The sequence below is a fragment of the Convolutriloba macropyga genome, chromosome 12, assembly GCF_964194025.1.
Source record: "Convolutriloba macropyga chromosome 12, txConMacr16.3, whole genome shotgun sequence".
Classification (NCBI taxonomy): Eukaryota; Metazoa; Xenacoelomorpha; order Acoela; family Convolutidae; genus Convolutriloba; species Convolutriloba macropyga.
Window position 1 is genome coordinate 51,872,875 of NC_134479.1, and position 18,895 is coordinate 51,891,769.

The following is an 18,895-nucleotide window of genomic DNA, read 5'->3' on the forward strand; positions in this document are numbered from 1 at the left end:
GTGCAAGCTTTACCTACGGGCGAGATTAGTGTTTGTGATAACAATCCAGGAACTGGTTTTGCAGATAATTACACTAGATCTAGCTCTAACACAGTTTTTACCTACACCATTGACATAAAGTATGATAATGACTTAAAACTAAAAACAAAGAAATATCCATTCTTTCCTGAAAAGACTAGGGCAAACATTGGACAGTTTACAGATTATGAAAACTTAAATAAAAAGAAAGGATATAAACCTAATGAGAAGTTAATGCCAAAGTTAACAGATAAGATAGATTATGTAATAGATGGGGAGATGTTAGATTGGTATTTAGATCATGGTTTAAGATTGGAAGATATTAAAATTAACCAAAAGTTAGAATATAGTAAGAGTGAATGGTTAAAACCTTATATTGAGTTTAATATTCAGAACAGAAAAAAGCTAATGCTAAGGGTGATAAATTTGGAGATGTTTTCTTTAAACTGATGAATAATGCCATCTATGGAAAAATAATAGAAGATGTGTACAATAGACAAGATGTTGAGTTAGTTAATGAAATAGATAGATATATTAAATTAGTAGAAAGTATTAGTTTTAAAAATGCTGTAGAGTTTGATGATGACCTAGTGGCTGTACATAAAACAAGAGGTAATGTGAAATTAGATAAATTTAATTATATTGGATTTGTTACATTAGAAAAAGCTAAACTATTCAGGTATGAAGCTATATATGATTACTTCGAGAAAGAGTTAGATTGTAGTTATCATTACACAGATACAGATAATATATTTATAAACATAAAAGTTCCTTTAGATAGTAATATAGAAACTGAAATGAAGATAAAAGATATTTTGCAAAATAATGAGTTACGTAAGATGAAGGATGAATTACCTAATGATACTATTATAGAAGCATGTTTCCTTAAACCTAAAGCATATTGTTACAATACTGTTAAAAGAGAGGAAGAGAAAAAGTTGAAAGGTATAACTAAAGCCACCATTAAAAAACAGATTACAATTGAGGATTATACTAATGCTATATATGAAGGTAAAACTAAGTATGTAACTAATTATACTATTGAGAGTAATAAACATCATTTAGAAACTAAAGAACAATACAAAATATTAGAGATAGTAATGGTGAATTTAGGTTTTACAATTAAATTTTTACAAAATATTTAGCAAAAGGTTAAAATTTATAAAAGAGTTAAGCTGGTTTTTTATTCAAGTTAGCCACGAACTGGTTACAATAATTTTTGCAAGTTGGTTTTACGTGCTTTTTACACGGTCTCACTAATTTTATACTAGTATCTGGGGACTTCCACTGGAGTCAGCGGGGATAGAACCCAAAATATCCGTCTGATAACGGTTAATTACCAGCTTAACTTGACACTAGTGGTTTGCACTAAGTGAGACAAGAAATGATAGATTTTAAATATAAAAGAAGTGAATATAGAGTAGTGGATATATATAGGGAATTAGAGTAATGTGTAAATGGTGACCCTATCGCGACTCTATGTTGCGGAGGCCACCATATACACATTACTAAAATTGATGTATAATTTTTTAGATTTAATTTCATCAAGGTAGTTGTTTAAATAGTTCAGTCATAATCATTTGATACAATATTTTTTATAAAGGAACTACCTGCTATATGTGACGATGGGCAGTTCTTTTGATGTTAACATCTTTTTTGTAGGTTGAATCTCCTTCGAGCTTGAAAGCGGCTGAGTGGAGACCATTTTGCAAATTGATGCCTTCGATCATGTGTCTGTCTCCCAACCAGCATCTTGATAACAGTTCAGTCGAGACAGGAACGATGGATGTCTTTGGGGCTGACACTCAGAAGCTGAGCTCCTCGGAATTCCAGAGAACCTGTTATTACTTACGCAAGGTTGAGCTTGAAGAAGATTTGACTAACGCCTGGTACAGTGACGGACAACCTATGGATGACCAAGTTGTCATAGAGCTCCTGAAAAAGTCTAGTGAGCTTCAAAATCCTACTTGGGCCCAGTTGAATTTCTTCGCCAAGTTTTTGAACGAACAACTTGTTGCCTGTGAAGTGAACTTTTTCGCTAATTATTTCGAAGGATTTAAGAACTTTCTTATCCGACACTGTCTTATAAGAATGGCTCGAGATTTCGCCTTGCCTAGTTTGAATATTGCAGATGATTCGCCACAGTTCGGTTTAAGCGAACGCAGAGGGAATTATGATGTTCACCAAATAGAAAAGCGGTGGGAGAACTCACCACATCCTTACGTTTTCTTCAATGCCGACAAAATTAGTTTCACCTTTCTGGGCGTCAGAGTTGAGAATTCTAATTTACTTGATTTGCGCAGAAATGTTCTTGCATCGAATGTGATGAGTTTGAGACTGGAACGAGAAATTATCTCCCAAAATATCGAAGGGGGCAATTTGTTGAACGAGGATTTTGACTCACTGACCTACGACCAAAAACTGGCTAAGTTGTGCCGAGTAATCGGCGTTGATGAAAACCAAATTGAACTTGATCGGACCTATGAACTGACGCAGGACAACGTTATGAAACTGTTGGCAACATACATGCGATTTCGGTGCAAAATACCAGTTATTCTGATGGGCGAAACTGGTTGTGGGAAAACACGTCTAATCGAGTTCCTTTGTCAGTTAATGGCAGGTGGAAAAGAAGTACAAAACAAAAAAATTGTCAAAGTACACGGGGGTGTGACTATCGATGACATTGTCAAAAACATTGCAGATGCTGAAATATTAGCCTTGGAAAATAGACAACTTTTTGGAGAAGATTTCTACACTGTTCTGTTTTTTGACGAAGCTAACACTACAGAAGCAATTTATGGTATCAAAGAAGTAATCTGCGACAACAGTGTCAATGGACGGAAAATAGATCCAGAATCTGGCCTGAAAGTAATTGTTGCTTGCAACCCGTACAGAAAACATGATCCTGAAATGATAAAAAAATTGGAAAATCAAGGACTTGGTTACCATATAAAGTCGAGCGAAACACGAGAGAAGTTAGATGATATCCCGTTGCGTCATTTGGTGTACAGAGTAAACCCTTTGCCTCCAAGTATACTACCGTTAGTTTGGGATTTTGGAACGTTGACACCAGCCGTGGAAAACAAATACATCAAACAAATTGCGACGAAAACTGGCATCTCTATAGGACTCACGGATGTTGATATTGATTTCATCCAAAACATTTTAAGTTTATCTCAGTCTTTCTTGCGTGCTAATACAAGCCAGTGTTTATTCGTGAGTCTAAGAGATATCGAGAGAGCTATGACTGTTTTCTTGTTTTTCCATGCCAAGCGAGGCTTCTTTTTGGAACAAATGGACAACATTGAGCTACCAGATGAAAAAACCCAAAATGAAACAAACATTAGCGACATTGCCAAACTGATGATCCTTACAGTAGGAGTGTGCTATTACTTTTCATTGGAAGACCGAGAGAATTATCGGCAGCACATTTTGCCTGCTTTCAACGGACCGTACGAACTGCCAGACGGCGAGAAAACTATTAGTAATCAACTTAACCGTTGCATGCAAGTTTTCCTTCAAAACATAACGCTGGATCCGAATGCAAACATTGCCATAAACTCAGCTTTAACTGAGAATGTTTTCATGATGATAATATGCATAGAGCTTCGAATTCCACTTTTTTTGGTCGGAAAACCGGGAAGTTCTAAATCATTGGCGAAAACCATTGTCATTGACGCAATGCAAGGCGAAACTTCCAGAACACTATTTTTCCAGAGGTTAAAGCAAGTTCAAACGCTTTCCTTTCAATGCTCCCCACACACTCGTGCCGAAGCAATTTTGAGTACATTTAAACAGGCTGCATTTTACCAGAGAGGTCAAAACCCCGATAAATTTACGAGTGTGGTAGTGCTGGACAAAATTGGACTGGCTGAGGACTCTAAACAAATGCCACTTAAAGCTCTGCACCCTCTTCTGGAAAGCGGATACATGGATTCAACAATGGAATCAAGTGACTACGAAAGAGTTGGTTTCGTTGGCATCTCCAATTGGGCTCTCGATCCTGCCAAAATGAATCGTGGAATCCTTGTAAATAGGACAATTCCAGAGAAAGAGGAGTTGCTCAACAGTGCGTATGGAATATGTCGCGTAGATAAGGAAGGAAAGGTTTTGGAACCACTGATCCGCCCATTAGCCATCGCATACGAAAAAATTTACAGTGATCAAATTCACGACAAAAAAGCAGAGTATTTTGGACTGCGTGACTTTTACGGACTGCTCAAAATGTTGTACAGGGAGATAACTTACAAAAACAGGAATCACCGTGGAACGCCGAGACCCCTCGCAATTCGCGAGGCAATTCAGCGAAATTTTGGGGGAAAAACTAACGAAACGGTAAAAATATTTGAAGAAGAACTGGAAAAACACGGCCAATACTCAGACATGGAAGACACAGAGTTTGTACAAACAATGGTTTTGGTTCATCGAAACATGCAAGAAGTAAATTTGAGGCCTAATTTGACAGAAGAGCAGCGTAAAATGAACAACGAAAGTCGTTACCTACTGTTAATGATGGAAAGCTTCTCGGCTCTGCAACTATTGCCACAGGTTCTGGAAATAGAGGATTACGAAGTTATTTTTGGCTCTTCTTTTCCCCAAGATCAAGAATACATACAGGTGTGCAAAAATATCAACAGAATCAAACTTTGCATGGAGTCAGGAAAAACTGTCATCCTTCTTAATTTGGGTTTACTTTATGAGTCTTTGTATGACGCTTTGAATCAGTATTACGTATACTGCGGAGGTAAGCGATTTGTAGACCTCGGACTTGGCACCAACCGCGTCAAATGCAGCGTATCTGAGAATTTTCGTCTCGTTATTGTTGAAGAGGAAAAAACAGCAAAACTGTTTCCTATTCCGCTCCTGAATCGATTGGAAAAACATTATCTTTCCATGAAATCCATCCTTAGCAAAAAGTTAATCAAATTAAAATCTGACTTGAAGCTGAAGATGCAAGAATTTGCGCATGTGCCGAGATCAGACAGACGAAGCACAAATTTTCATATCAGAGATGCTTTCGTAGGCTACGATGATGATACGACAGCTTGTGTTCTGAGTCAACTTGCCAAGAACAACCAACGCAACGATGATACGCAAATTTTAGAATCAGCAATGGTGAAGTTGATTCAAATTTGCCCAATTGATGCTATTATAAGGGCAGAATCTAATTTTGGTGATTTTAGTTTGACCGGCTTGAAAGAGATTTATATTGAGCAAGGTCGAAAGAACCTGAGAGAGTTTCTTTTGAGGCAGTGCTATCAAAACAAAACACAATCGCGTTTGATTGAGGTTTCTACATTCTGTGGAATACCTTCCGCGACGGATATTAAAAATTGCAACATGACATTAATGGGTGAAATAGAAGCGCCGGCTTCCCACGACCGACACCTGGTAGTAAATTTGAACTCGTTCAAAACTGAATTGGAGTTCATCGAACGTGTGACGGGATTTCACCAGATAGCAAAAGAGCAAGCATCCAATCTTACAAAGATTTTGTTCGTTACATGCTCCAAAGGTCACAATTTTATTCAATTAATGGCTTCAGCTAAAAATAGACTTCAGAACCTGCAACTGAGTGCCAAAATTGATCACTTGTTTACACTTTTTATTGTTGAATTACCGCGTAATTGGTATGACTGGCGCTACAGCAGTTTCTCAGTTGGGCAGTGGGACAGTTTTCATGTAGACGATTTATTGCGCGACGAATCGTACCAGTTCTTAACAGAAGTTGCTATCATTCAGGGAGACAAAAGATTGGGGGACATACTTGCCACTACATCGGATGAATGCTCCAAGTTTCAAAGGAGATTATTGCGACAAGCTGTTCACGAGGCCATTGCTGACGCACCATTTGGTGCAAAAGTGCACAGAATTGGAAATGTTTACAGACTATTTGAAGAAGAATTTGAGCCAAATTTGGAAGCAAAATTTCTGGAAAAAATACAGACATTCATTGAAGGATCACCAGAAAATGCGCCACTTAGTGAATGGGCAAAAGTGAAAGCTGCAAGTTGGCAGGACCTGATCAAGTCGGGAACGCTTGAAAATGCGCTATTTACTGACTTGATGGCAAAAATAAAGCCACACGTCGCTGAATTTTTAAAATTGATTGACTTCAATAGAAACATAAAATTGCTCTTTCAAAGTAACTGGCGAAAAAATGCGTGGATACAGTTGTTTTCACTGCGAGTCATCTGTCGTCAAAGACCACAAGAACTAACCAAAGACAAATTTGAGTCTCAGTTCCCTTTTAGCACAGAAGTTAGAGAGATCATGTCGAATACATGGGACAACTGTAGCGAGAACAATCGTGACAGTCCGGTTGAAGATTGGAAGTATTTTTTGGAAAGGTTCGAGCATCAAGAACCCGAGTTAGCTAGTAGTTTAAGAACTATTTCTGCTGAGCCGGGAGCCGTCGACTCATTCATCAATGACTTGGCTATGAACGAGGTTTTAGTGGCTTTGAATGAGAAGGTTATAAAGAAGACGGTTGAGCTCATCAGTTACTCTGTGAAACAAATTGTCATGCATAACTTCAGTACCAACGCACTCACAATTACGCATACATTTGCCCTTTATATGAAACTCAGAGATCCATTGCATCGGGTCATGCCAATATTTGACATTATAGGTACTGGTCTTCAATTATCTGAACCACCAGAAAGCTGTGATTCTTTTGCATTGTTAGTGGAGAGAGCAGCATTGAGCAAAGTGCTCAATATGGCAAAAAATCTTAAGCCCGCAATCATAAATCAAAAGACAATCACTGAACTCAACCGTCAAGTGACCACACTAAAAACGTATTCGGACGTCGAAAATCAAACTGAAGACTTCAAATTTACTTTGCAAAAACTTTGCGTTTTGTCTACGTATATTTCTCAGATTGCATTCAACTTAAACGACGATATGGCAAAAGCAGCTTGCACTGCTTCGGATACATTATTCTTGGCTATGAACAGCAAAAACGCTGAAGCCATTCTTGGAAACTCAAAATTTCTGAATCGGCTCGTTTATTGCCTAGACAAATCCACTGACGCTGTCATACTTCTATGCGTCCAAATCGAAACTGGGAGTAAGTTATGTGGTTTTTGTAACATTCAAGTTACCGGCAGAGGTCGCATTCCTTACTTTGTCCCACATGGAACTCGAGACGGAATTCAGGGACATGTCGTGCACAAAGACTGTCTCAATGGCGCCAAGGAGCGTGCGCGGAGTAATGAGGAAATAATTTGCAATATTTGCCAAGATAAGATCACATCTGAAAACCTGGACGCCAGTGTTGAATTTAGATGCACGAATGAAGCCAACCAACGCCAATGGAATTTTTTTTGGGAAAATATTTCTAACGTTTTTCTTGGGGTCGTCAGAGATCATTTGTTGCTGAGCCCTGACGATGACGTAATCAAAAAGCTGGCAGAATACAGCTTAGTGCATCATGATAATGATGAAAAGACCTGGATTACTGTCCGCTTAAAGCAAGGCTTGCTCACATTGCTTGCAACTGCTGGCCATAGCCAGGCATTAGCCAACGCTATAGTTGAGGTGTTTGATGCCGAAAACGAAACAGAGGCTAACAAAATTGATCAGAAAAGCACGTTGGACTTGCTGCTGTTTGTTTTTGAATATTTATACAATCACAGGAAAGTAGAGTTTAGAGTAGATGTACAAGACAACCTTAATTTTGTAGAAGAGCTTCAGCTAATTGCCAAGGCCAAAATGTATACACGCAGGTTTGTCAAAAATTATTCAATGTCATCTGACCAACAACAAACTGAGCCAGCTGTGGACTCAGGCCAGGATCTGCAGTTCATTTTGAAGATAGCCGGAAAAGGAGGAATTGCATCCAATCTGCTGAAACTGTACTTCATCCAGTGTGTATGCAAGGAGCACGGAATGGACCTCTACCAGAGAATGAAAGCAGATCCGGACCTTCTTCCTCTCATGCCTCAAATTCTTATTGATTCTCAGAATCACGGTTTCTCTGACATTTTTCTGCTGGTGAACGACGAATACCAGAAACTTTTCTGTCAGATATACGAATCCCTCGCCACAGATTCAGACGCAGTTGTGCAAAAATTGAGACAAATGGGCGATGGATTGTTGCAGAGGTTGGTTGCATACAGACTAATTGTTGAGATCGAGTCCCTGCCTGGTAATTTTGCACAGCTCCGCAACACAATTCTACAAGATGAGTTGATTGGAGGCCTCAAGGATCGATTTATAAACGACTCTTCTGACCAAACCGCGCACAGATGTGAGCAATTAACTATTTACTTGTTCCTCCTAAATACCTTTTGGAAATTGAGGGACAGCTGTGGGTTAATGGAGCCCTTCCGGTGTATTTTGACCAGCGATAGCAAAATTGAGGAACTCTACTTGCCAACTTTCCCGGACAGTTTTGAACGAAAGGTGAGAACGGTGAACGAAGCCATTGATGGGTTCACTACATGGGCTCAATGTAAAAATGGGCACTTTTACTTAATCGGTGATTGCGGCCGGGGTAACGAAAGTAGCAAATGCCCTGATTGTGGTCATCCCATAGGAGGCGTTCGTGAAAATGTACTGCTGGCGGACAATCAAATTGTTGGACTCCGCGGACAACAAATTGATCCCGTGGTAGCTAACGAGGTACGGGGCTACCTCACAGGCGATATTTTAAGCTCTTTAGATCGACCCATGCTAAACGAGTTCAACGGTAACTTGATGCAGTTTTTCTTGCATGCCGTTTTGTACATCTCAACTGGTGAAGAAGAAATGTGCAACAAACTGAAGCTAAATCTGGAAAATTTGGCCACCCGATCTTTAAATTGTAGCAACGAAGATACCTTAAAATTTTTAGTAAGTTTGTTGCTTCATACTTCCGAACAGAAACTTGCGGGATCTTTCAACGACGAAACTCAAAGAGAACTATGGGAAAAAGCTTTCATAGACTCTGTCAAGGTAGTCCATGAAGATTTCTCAAATATAATTGAAAGATATAACGAAAGTTTCGAGAGAGACACCAGAAACCAGTCAAACAGTCTTTTACAGGTGTTAAATGACCAACCAAAAGAGCAGGTTAACTGTGATAAATTTCTCGAAAACCCTTGGTTCTGGCGTCGTACACCTCAGGTCAGCTTAGACGCTGTTAAAAGCCAGGTCAATACCGCCTGTGAATCGATGCAACTGCTGAAATGCATCTTCAGAGAACAATATTGGTTAACAATGGTCAGTCAAATTCCTCAACTATTTGAGTTCTTTAATTTTATGATTCGGTTTTACGATCCAGACCAATCTCATGACATACAAAGATTTGACCAATTTATTCTTCAAAACAAAATCTCGAAAGAGGATAAATATAGAATGGAAAACGCTGCAAAAAAGTATTGCAAACTTTGGAATAAAGATATTCGCAAGTTGCCAACAGCTGGGGGCCTTTATTGCACTTACAAGGGCACCCTTAGCACAACCTCGCCTGTTAAATACTTTCTGCCCAACCGTCACACAAGTGATTGCTGTGCCATTGTTACTTTGAACTACCTGATCAGCAAAAACAATCAATTCATCTACAGCTACAGAGCAGCACTTGAGATCGAAACCAGGTGAGCGAAACTAATTGAAATGCCATAACAACTTTGCCCTAATTGTATCATTTCTTGTCACGTTGCACCATTTTAATATTAAGCGGCATTGAAGGTGAAGCCACTTAGTGCGTAAATGCCTTCCACAAAAAGCTTTATTCGAAAGCTTCTTGCGGTACTCTTTCACATACAGAGTGATCTTCATTCTCTTTTAAGCTAGAGAGATTCGTTTGAATTCTTACAACAACATAATCGATATTTAGTCTCTCATATAAGCTAAGTGTTGTCAAACAAGCAGTGCTTGGTCTAATCTGTCTAGGTGCAAGCTTTGCCCAATGAAAGGAGCTCTAGCATTTTTACATATTTCTCCATAACGCCGCAAAGGTATAACCAAATTGTCATTAGCGCATCTGTCCCATCTGTGTATCTGTTCAACAGATTTGCGCAACCCGTGTTTGCAAAAAGGTCCAAATCTTATTGAGATACAAGCTTTGAGATACAAGCGCTACGCAATCTGTGTATAACAATTCTGAACATAATGAATATAGGTAACTTTTTTGCACTCAGCGTAGCTCGATTCTGTGGTGAATGCATCTAATTTTTGCACTAAATATAACTATAATCCGAAATTGTGCCTAATTATAAAGTGGTTTAAAGCTTTATTAATTGATACCAATTGAAAGTGATTAAAATTGGTTTAGAGGATAATAATACACCATAAATGTCTCTGTATTTACCACAGTATTTCTATTCGTTTTGAGTATTAGGTCGGAAAATGGGATTGACATCTCAACGAACCACCAAATTTTTTTTAAGTCTGAGGGAATTTTCAGAAAAATCAATTATACTGGCTAAGCTTTGATAGTGTTTTGATGCAAGAAAGGTTAATAAAATACCATATAAGCCTCAGATTTAGTACAATATTCTTATAGGTTTGGAATAGTAGGCCAGTAAAGAGAATCGACCACACTCCCAAAACTTCTTTTTTTCTGAGTTTTCTCACAAAACTCGATTATACTAGCTTAGGTTTGATTTTACTTTGATACAAGAAAAGGAATAATGTTTTATTGAAACTGGGTGATTTGCAGACTCTTATGGTTGTTTGCAGGCATAAGTAAAAAAAAGAAAAAGAGCAACAGATTGAGGTCTGAAAGTCTAATACACTTAGAGGAAAAAACAAAAATTTAAAAAGCGGAATAAATAGCATAACATATACAGACAAGGTTTGTTAAAAAAACAGTTGAAACAACAGCTGTTGAATATTAAATTAGACGCCATTGCGGATTACAGATACATTTAATGTAAAAAAGATTCTCAAACTGAGCAAAATTGTACTACAAGACTTGTTACCTGATTTCTAATTTGAAAGTATTTACATTCTCAAAAAAAGCGGAGCTAATTTTAAGAAAAATAGCTACTAAGCTTGGCTCCTAATTTCGCTCATTTTCTGTGTATATTTTCCGAGTAATTTTTGTTAAAGCGGAAGTTTTAGGGTATACTTCTCCGTCGTAATGACCAAATTTGACAGATTTTGCTTGATTCTTGCAGAATATTATTTAAATGATAATAAAAATGCGAAGCACGTTTGAGTCTGAGGTCCAAACATCAAGATCTCAAGATTTAAGTAACAATTAAAGGAAGTCAAGCTCGAAGAAAGAAGTTGAAAATTATTGTGAACTAAAATATTTAAACTTGTTGAACAAGAAAAGCAACTAGAACTCTCAATCAGGGTTTTTTGCGTTGGTATTTATGTCAGTATCAACTTCTAGTTCCATGAATCAAATCCACTGCCAAATGGTAAATTTTGGCTTGGCTTTTGTTATCTGCCTTATTAAATTTCCTTTTAGGTGCTGTTCTCAAGTTGGATTGTGTGTTCTGGATCCGTTGATATTGTTGTGTGAAAAAATCTCAAAAAATTAAAGTATTGTTGATCACGAAACAAAAATTGTTCGATGAGATTTATAACATATTATCGGCATTGGAATCCATTGATAATTCACTGGAATAATATATTGAAAAATGTAGACTCAAACCCAAATTTCAAAATTTTTATTTAAATTAATGTCGTTATATCAAACATTGTTGTTTTTAAAGCTGTTAACTGAGCAAAGCTATTTTTCACTGCTCTTGATTTTTTTTAAGTTCAAAAGAATTGATATATATCGAGCCGTCATTTTGTTTTTGAGGATGCTTTTACATTTTTTCCGAATTGTTAATGACAGGAATAGTCAAACTTACGAGGAATTCAGGCACCCCGTAGTGTTAGAGCGAACAAGTAAAAGAGTAGTTTTTAATGGTATACATTTTTCAAACTGCTTCAAAAGTGGAGATATGATTACATATTTGAACAACATTTCGTTTTTCTCGCGCTTTGAGTATTATATTTTGCTGAAGCTTACGATTTTTATTCTCTGGAAGTACAAAACAAAAAGAGTATATTTGTTTGATTAAAACATAGTTACAGGCGATTGAACAGGTCAGTGAACTGCTAATAGTTTTTTTCAATGTGACGCTATATGTTTTGTTGAAAAACTTTTTTGTTTCTTAAGCTCTTAATTCTATTTTGTCTGAGTTATCACCTAGTCTCAATAATGAAAGATCCTATGGTTTTCTTATGAGGTACAAGCAGCCCTATTCAGTGATTCCAGTTGATAGCTTAAAATTCTATAATTTTTGTTCCTGCGTATTTTCAAAAAATACATTGCTTTGACTGAGATGCTGGACTGCATCTATGTCGATTTGTCGATTTGTTTTGACTATCACTAGTTTACAACTGATATAAATCTAAATTCGCATAATTGAATTTCATTTTGATTTAATCAAGGGTCATCTAATTCTTTCAATTACTTGGACGCCGAGTACTTGTATCCATAAAAAAACTACTGAATTGTTGACTTGGCTCTTAGTAGCGTCAATGGTTGATCAATGATCAACTAAAGCTCATTATCTTTCTAATGAAGAATTATTGAAAATGCATATCAGTTTATGTTAGTATCTAATTTTTATATCTACTTTGAAGTTATTTTTGAAAATTTATTGATTCTTTTCTTATTTTGCCCGTTTTCAAAGCTCCGATTTGGTCCTAATAGTGACCTCATTAATGAAAATTCTCACTGGTGAGGCAGAAAGGCATAATTGAAGCTATTTAAATACTTTTATTCATGTCTATCGTTCTCAACAACCATGAAGCTAATTGTATTAAAGGATGCATTGGTTTTTTTTTCATTTTTGACCGTTTTTGTAGTTCTGCAGCTGCTTTTTATAATTAATGATTGACCTCATTAACTCTCTCATGACGAAATGAAAACATCAATTTTTGGTTTTTAATACCTTTCTTTGTTTTTGATACCATTGTGGCTACTTGCTCACAAAAACTCATAGATATTTTGGGTGCCTGTCGTTACTGTTGCCACCATGATGCTAATTCTCAAATATTTCATGTGATTCATGATGTTAGCAAATTGAAGCCAAAAGCAAAAGGTTCTGTTCCCTTTGAGACGACTCATTTTCAAAAATAGCATTTTTGACTATGCTTCTAAGTCCAATTATTTATTAGTCTCTTAGTCTCTGTATTGAGAGGTTTCATGAGGTTTCCATTAAAACAAAGTTGAATCTATTTAATGCTTCGGTGTTTTATCCAATAGTTCATCTTCAAATCCAATATGAATTTTCTTATCGAAGAAATTTAATCGAACCTTTAATTGTTGCATACATTTGTTGTCGCTTTTCTTAAGTTGTTCCATGTCTGTAAATATTAGGTTATTTAATGCTTTCATTAAACTGATTGTTATATCATCAAAATACTGGAAGCATCATTTAAGTATATTAACGAAATTTATGCCATTTATATTGAAAGATGTGGAGAAATTCGACGTGATAATTCACCTCTAAACTATTATTAGAATACTGCTGTTTTTTGAGGTCCCGTAGAGGTCCCACCAGCAAAGCTTTTCCTGCTAATGGATTTGATAGTTAGACCTCTAATGTGCTTAATTCAGGCTTATATCCGTGATGGTGACTTGGTTATGTCGAAAACAAGTTCTCTTTGGCCTGGAAATTTTCGACTTTAATTTAAAAGTAGAGTAAGAAAACGGTGTTTAGGCAAAAATTTAATTTTCTGGCAGTTATAATTTTGGTCACACGCGGCAATTGGATTGCAAAATTTTTTTCCATTCTTCACTAAATTCTCTTCTTCGTCATTTCCTAGGTCCAGTGTTTTGTTTAGTTGATAAAGGTTCTTTGAGGTGTAATTCAGAATTCAGGACTTGTCCTATTGCATCTTAACCTTTTGACGTACGATATTGTTGTTTTAAAGCTTATTTCAATTCGCTTTTCTCAAAAATTCAGTTAGTTCAGAGGTTTATAACACTCTTTCACCGGCCAGTTGCGGCGTTTCTTACAGCAATAGGAGTTTGGTTTCAATCTGAATTGTGTGTTAGTTTTTGCTGGATCATCAATGGCTCTCCTTGTTCTCTAAAGGAGTTTTTACACCTTGAATTATCTTTACTCTGTACACTTTTAGTTTATTGGAACAGTCCTACGTAAAAAAGGCTCTTAGAAAACCTTGGCATAATCATTTTGAAGGGTCTGAAAAACATTTAAACATTTTTCAATGGGTATTGGTTGCTGCATCGAAAACTCCATCTACTCAATTCTGAATCTTTTGCTCTACCTATCCTACAGCATGAACGTCTTTTTTCGCTGAATATTATTCCAGAAATTCAAGGGCTTTGTTTCACCTTCTTTATTTATTTGGAGCGCTGATAAGCCTCGACGACTCATAAATATTACGGAGAAAAGTCATCAAAAACATATTGATAGATTAAGGTTTACTAGTGATACGAATCGTTACATTGCAATACTTACTCTTGAAACTCTGCTCTCAATGGATCTTTTTGTCATATTATCTTTTTTTTGCTCCAAAATTTTCCCAAAAAGTTTAGATTTGTTTTATAAGATAAATGGAAATAAAAATACATCAGTTTTTTTATTTTTTCAAACAATTCGAATTATGTAGGCTAAGATTAAGCAACGAAAACATAATCAGAATTTCTCAAACATTTTCAATTTTTCCGTTGTTTTTTTTCGGAAATACATAAATACTTAAGTATTTGTTTCAAACATGTTTTTTTCGAAAACATTTTTGTTCCCAATTTTCAATCTCCATATTTTGCACTCATACTGTTAATTTGAAGAAAACTTATTTGTTGTGTTGTCTATAATTGTGCTTATCATACGGTGGACATGCTCACGCAAGCTCAAATGATTTTCATACTTTCAAAATCAATGATTGTTATATTTTGCAAGATTTTGGCAAGATTTTTAAGTATTTATGAGTCAATTGTATTGCCAGATCTGGCAGGAGAGCCATTACAAAAAATCAACCAGGTCAAATTGTTCTTTAAATATGGAGTACTAGAAGCTCATTTTTGGAATGACTTTTGTAACCAAATTTCAAGACCAGCATTACAAAACTATTGAAGAGTTTGAAATTGAATGGGTCAACCACCAATTGTGATTTTATGATAGCCAAAGTTCATTTTACTGATAACGTGTTTTAATCTGTAAACTCATGACAACAACTATAAATGGTAAGACGGAACATCAAATTGTAAATATCGATATCTGTTTCAAAATCAATCGCGGTCTTCAGATGTTGTTTTGTTTATCTCCATTTGGGATTTAGGATACTGGACTGGAAAAAAGCAATCAAAGAAATTTGGACATTTAGTAAAACCATTTCTGGATTTTTTAATTAACTAAGATAAAATGTTTACTAAATGAGAAGATTTTTTAACAAAATATCTTTCATGAAATTCTCTTCACGCTGTTTTTAGTGGTCAACTAAAAAAAAACTACATAGGCAACCAATTTACACATAGTGTACTCAATGCCTGCACGTTGCTTTTGAAAAGCATATAGTTTTACTTCTGTTAAAATTCATCGATAGTGAAAATATAGAAGAGGATAAGTAATTGGCAATAGAATAAAAAAACCATTTTAACTCATTTCTAAAAGTAATTGGCTGGGAATTTTTCTAATTAGTGTCCAAATCCCGAAATTCTGTCATTAGATGTATTCTATATTCATATCCAGGAATTTATTACAAAATCTTAGTTACACGATATTCATCCACTTCTTATTTGGTCTTATTCTAGAATCATGCTCCGAGATTCTCTGCCTAACCATTGTGCAAAAAACGTTTTCTGTCATTAGCAAACAACGAAGAACATATTGGAAGAGACTGTTGCCATGAGTACTTCAAATTTTGTTGGAAAGTTTGGTTGTTGTATGAACTTATTATAAATTTGAAGATAACTTTGAAGCTCTATAACTGTTTGGGCAGCTTTTGTTCATTCATTTACCCCTCTAAACATCAGCGGTTTTTGTCTACTCTGTAATTTTCAGTTAAAGAATTAATTGATCTGCTGAAAGTCAACTGATATACCAACCTTAAAAACAAATTTTAATCTTAGTAATTCAGTAATTTTAGTTTAGTATATTTTGGGTTGTATCATTGAACATTTTTGTAGATAAAAAACATGTCAGACTTTTTTTCAACTTATTAGCTTTTTGTTTTAGCATATCAACATAATTGTGAAGACAAAAAACAATGGAGAATTCTATTATCAATTGGCTTTTTCATTTCTTTCAATATTTGCAATTTTAGCTGAATTTCTTATGTATCACATTTTAACCCGAAAACATTTTTCCATCTTACAATTTTCCCGCAATGCCTCTTCTTAAATACTTATCATGCTCTCTGCATTTATCTTTGAAGCACGTATGCAATCAAAAACTTATCTTTCTAAGTTATCTTAACTTATCTTATATTCTGCCCAGAAGCGTCATAAAACATTTTGAATGGAAAAAGTTCTCAATATATTTTGATGTTTTTATCACATTGGTGGCTAAAAAGAGCCCTTCAATTTTATCCAAGCCGACGAGAAGTAAAAAGTTTACCAGCTGCCAAGTAACATGTTACATGCAACAAATATATTATGAAAAGACTAATATCAATTAAATAAGGACATTTGAAAAACTTTTTCATTAAAAGACTTTATGAAGCCCGGGCTTCCTTGCATACTAGAAAAACAATCTTTTGAGTGTGTGCATGTGTTAGTAAATGAAACAGAGGAGAGGGGAAGCATTGCAGAAAAAAACACTAACTTGAATTAATTTTTTTCTTCGCTGATTACCAAGTTAATCATGTTGTCATGCTAACAAAAGAAGTTTGAATAACGACCATTTCAGCATCAGGAAAATTTTTTTTACAAAAATTATTTTTGCAACCAAACATTAATGAGGATGTGAACTGATTGTTAAGTAGTAATTTTTTCCTACTTTACATGAAGTTTTACGTACCAAAATTTGAGCTTATAGCATCTGTAAATCTCAATACATAGATAAGTCTTTCTTGTCAAACTTCTTCAAATTTCTTATTTTTTTCTTCTAAATTGTTGTTTGTTTCTAAGTTTACAACACCAAGCAGCACAGACTTTGAAGAGATTGGCACTAAACTTTGAGCAGTTCAGGCAACACACTCAACCTACAATATAATGTTCGTTGTTTGCTTATAATCAGGACCCCTGTTTTGTGGAATGAATAGGACAAGGACGAGATTTGAAAAAACCTAGGTGGCATAACAGAAACTGTTGATTTGACGATTTGAGCCATCGATTTATTTTCACCAAACAGCAGTTTGAGAAATTCCTAGTCAAATTCATTTAGAAAGAATACAAATAATTTTAGCTCACTGAAATTCATTTTCCTTCACTAAGATTTTAATTACCGTTGACACTTTTGAACAGATGCAAAGCTAAATGACTTCTAAAAACTTCATGCAGGTATTTAATAATAATGCCATTTAGAAAAAATGTTAGACTTTTTGAACTGTTGACCTGTTTTCGTCGTAAGCGTTTATGATTCGTATAATTGTTCACAGAGATCAGATAACAGTTAAATTATCAAAATTTTTGAAATATTTTTTGTGCACTCCTGTAGAAAAAATGTAATTATTTAAGACGTAAATCAAATAATCAAAGGGAAAATAATTCATAATAATAAGTCTTGCGTGAATCCCAAAAATTATGGTGATGGTTAAAAGAAGCCGCGTGTGCAATGATAACTACTGTCTATAAGTTTGCCAACCAAATTCTGACAAAACGTTTGACTGTTTTTTTCATTGCTTTTCAAATGTGCTTGTTGCTTTCATTAATATAAATCTTTATCATTTTTCGTTATCTATTTGATTGGCGCGGGCAAACAGTTCTCAGTAGAATGCTATTTTTATATACAATTTTAGTGCAACTGCTCAAGCCAAGATGAACAGACAAAACGTGTGTCTCAATGTAAAAGCCGATAAAATTGTAAAATTGTTTCCACTATTTTCTAACTCTTTATAAGTGTTGCAACACAATTAAAGTTACATTCAAGAAAGAAATTAATCTTTTCCAGTTGGCTCATTTTTGATTCGTTCATTAATTCTAAATTTAGTAAAATTTTATTCAGATCACATTTAAACTTGAATGAGAGCTGCAGCGTAGTGAAATCATGTTTTGATATCATGTTTTTGATATAATTTTCAAATTTCTTTGATCCTTGATCAATATAGATCTATATCTTTTTTCGCTATTCATATGGAAAAGTGAAGACAAATTTTTAGCTCTTGAAATACCTTTATCAGTTTATAAAAAATCTTGACTTGATAATATGGCTAACTTCACTCGAAAAACGAACATTTGCTCTTAATTAATGAAGCTGAAAGAAGATTACAATACTAACTGGTAGTCATTAAAGTGCATATAGTGTAATCATTGAACCATTCGATGGTTCTGTTACTCCAAAATATCTGAAGTGTATTAGATAAAATGTCGTGCAGAATACAGTACATGAACTTCAAGTTTTTGAGCTACAACTTTTTTTCAATATCACATGAGTGATCTTTCTCAACCACATCACAAAATGGGCCGTACACTTCGCTGTAGTTACGCGGCAAACTTGCTATAATTTTTAATCTTAATAAAAATGGCATTTTGCCTGTATGGACCATAGTCACATTTTAATTCGGTATGTATATCAGTACTTTCTCGATATTTAGTGTGATGTCTTTGGATCCAGACCTTGTGAGATCCGAGCACATTGCTCATTTGGATAGCGAGCAACAATTGGAAAATGACTTGTTGACAGTGGTCGCTAACTGCTCAGCCTGTAATCTGGACTCTCAAAAAGTGACGTATGACCTCGCTGCAATTGAAGCAACCATTGGACACAAATACTTTATGAACAAGCCCATTATCAGCATGAAGGCTAGCTAA

General features: G+C 35.4%; 1 protein-coding gene across 1 annotated transcript in view; it reads left to right on the forward strand.

Moving 5' to 3' along the window:
• Window positions 1-18,895, forward strand: part of LOC142350537 (E3 ubiquitin-protein ligase rnf213-alpha-like) — a 55,542-nt gene extending 36,647 nt beyond the window's left edge. Inside the window, exons 4-5 of the mRNA XM_075402386.1 lie at window positions 1,681-9,599; window positions 18,679-18,895. Coding sequence (XP_075258501.1) covers window positions 1,681-9,599; window positions 18,679-18,895 — 8,136 coding nt within the window. The remainder of the gene's footprint in view (window positions 1-1,680; window positions 9,600-18,678) is intronic.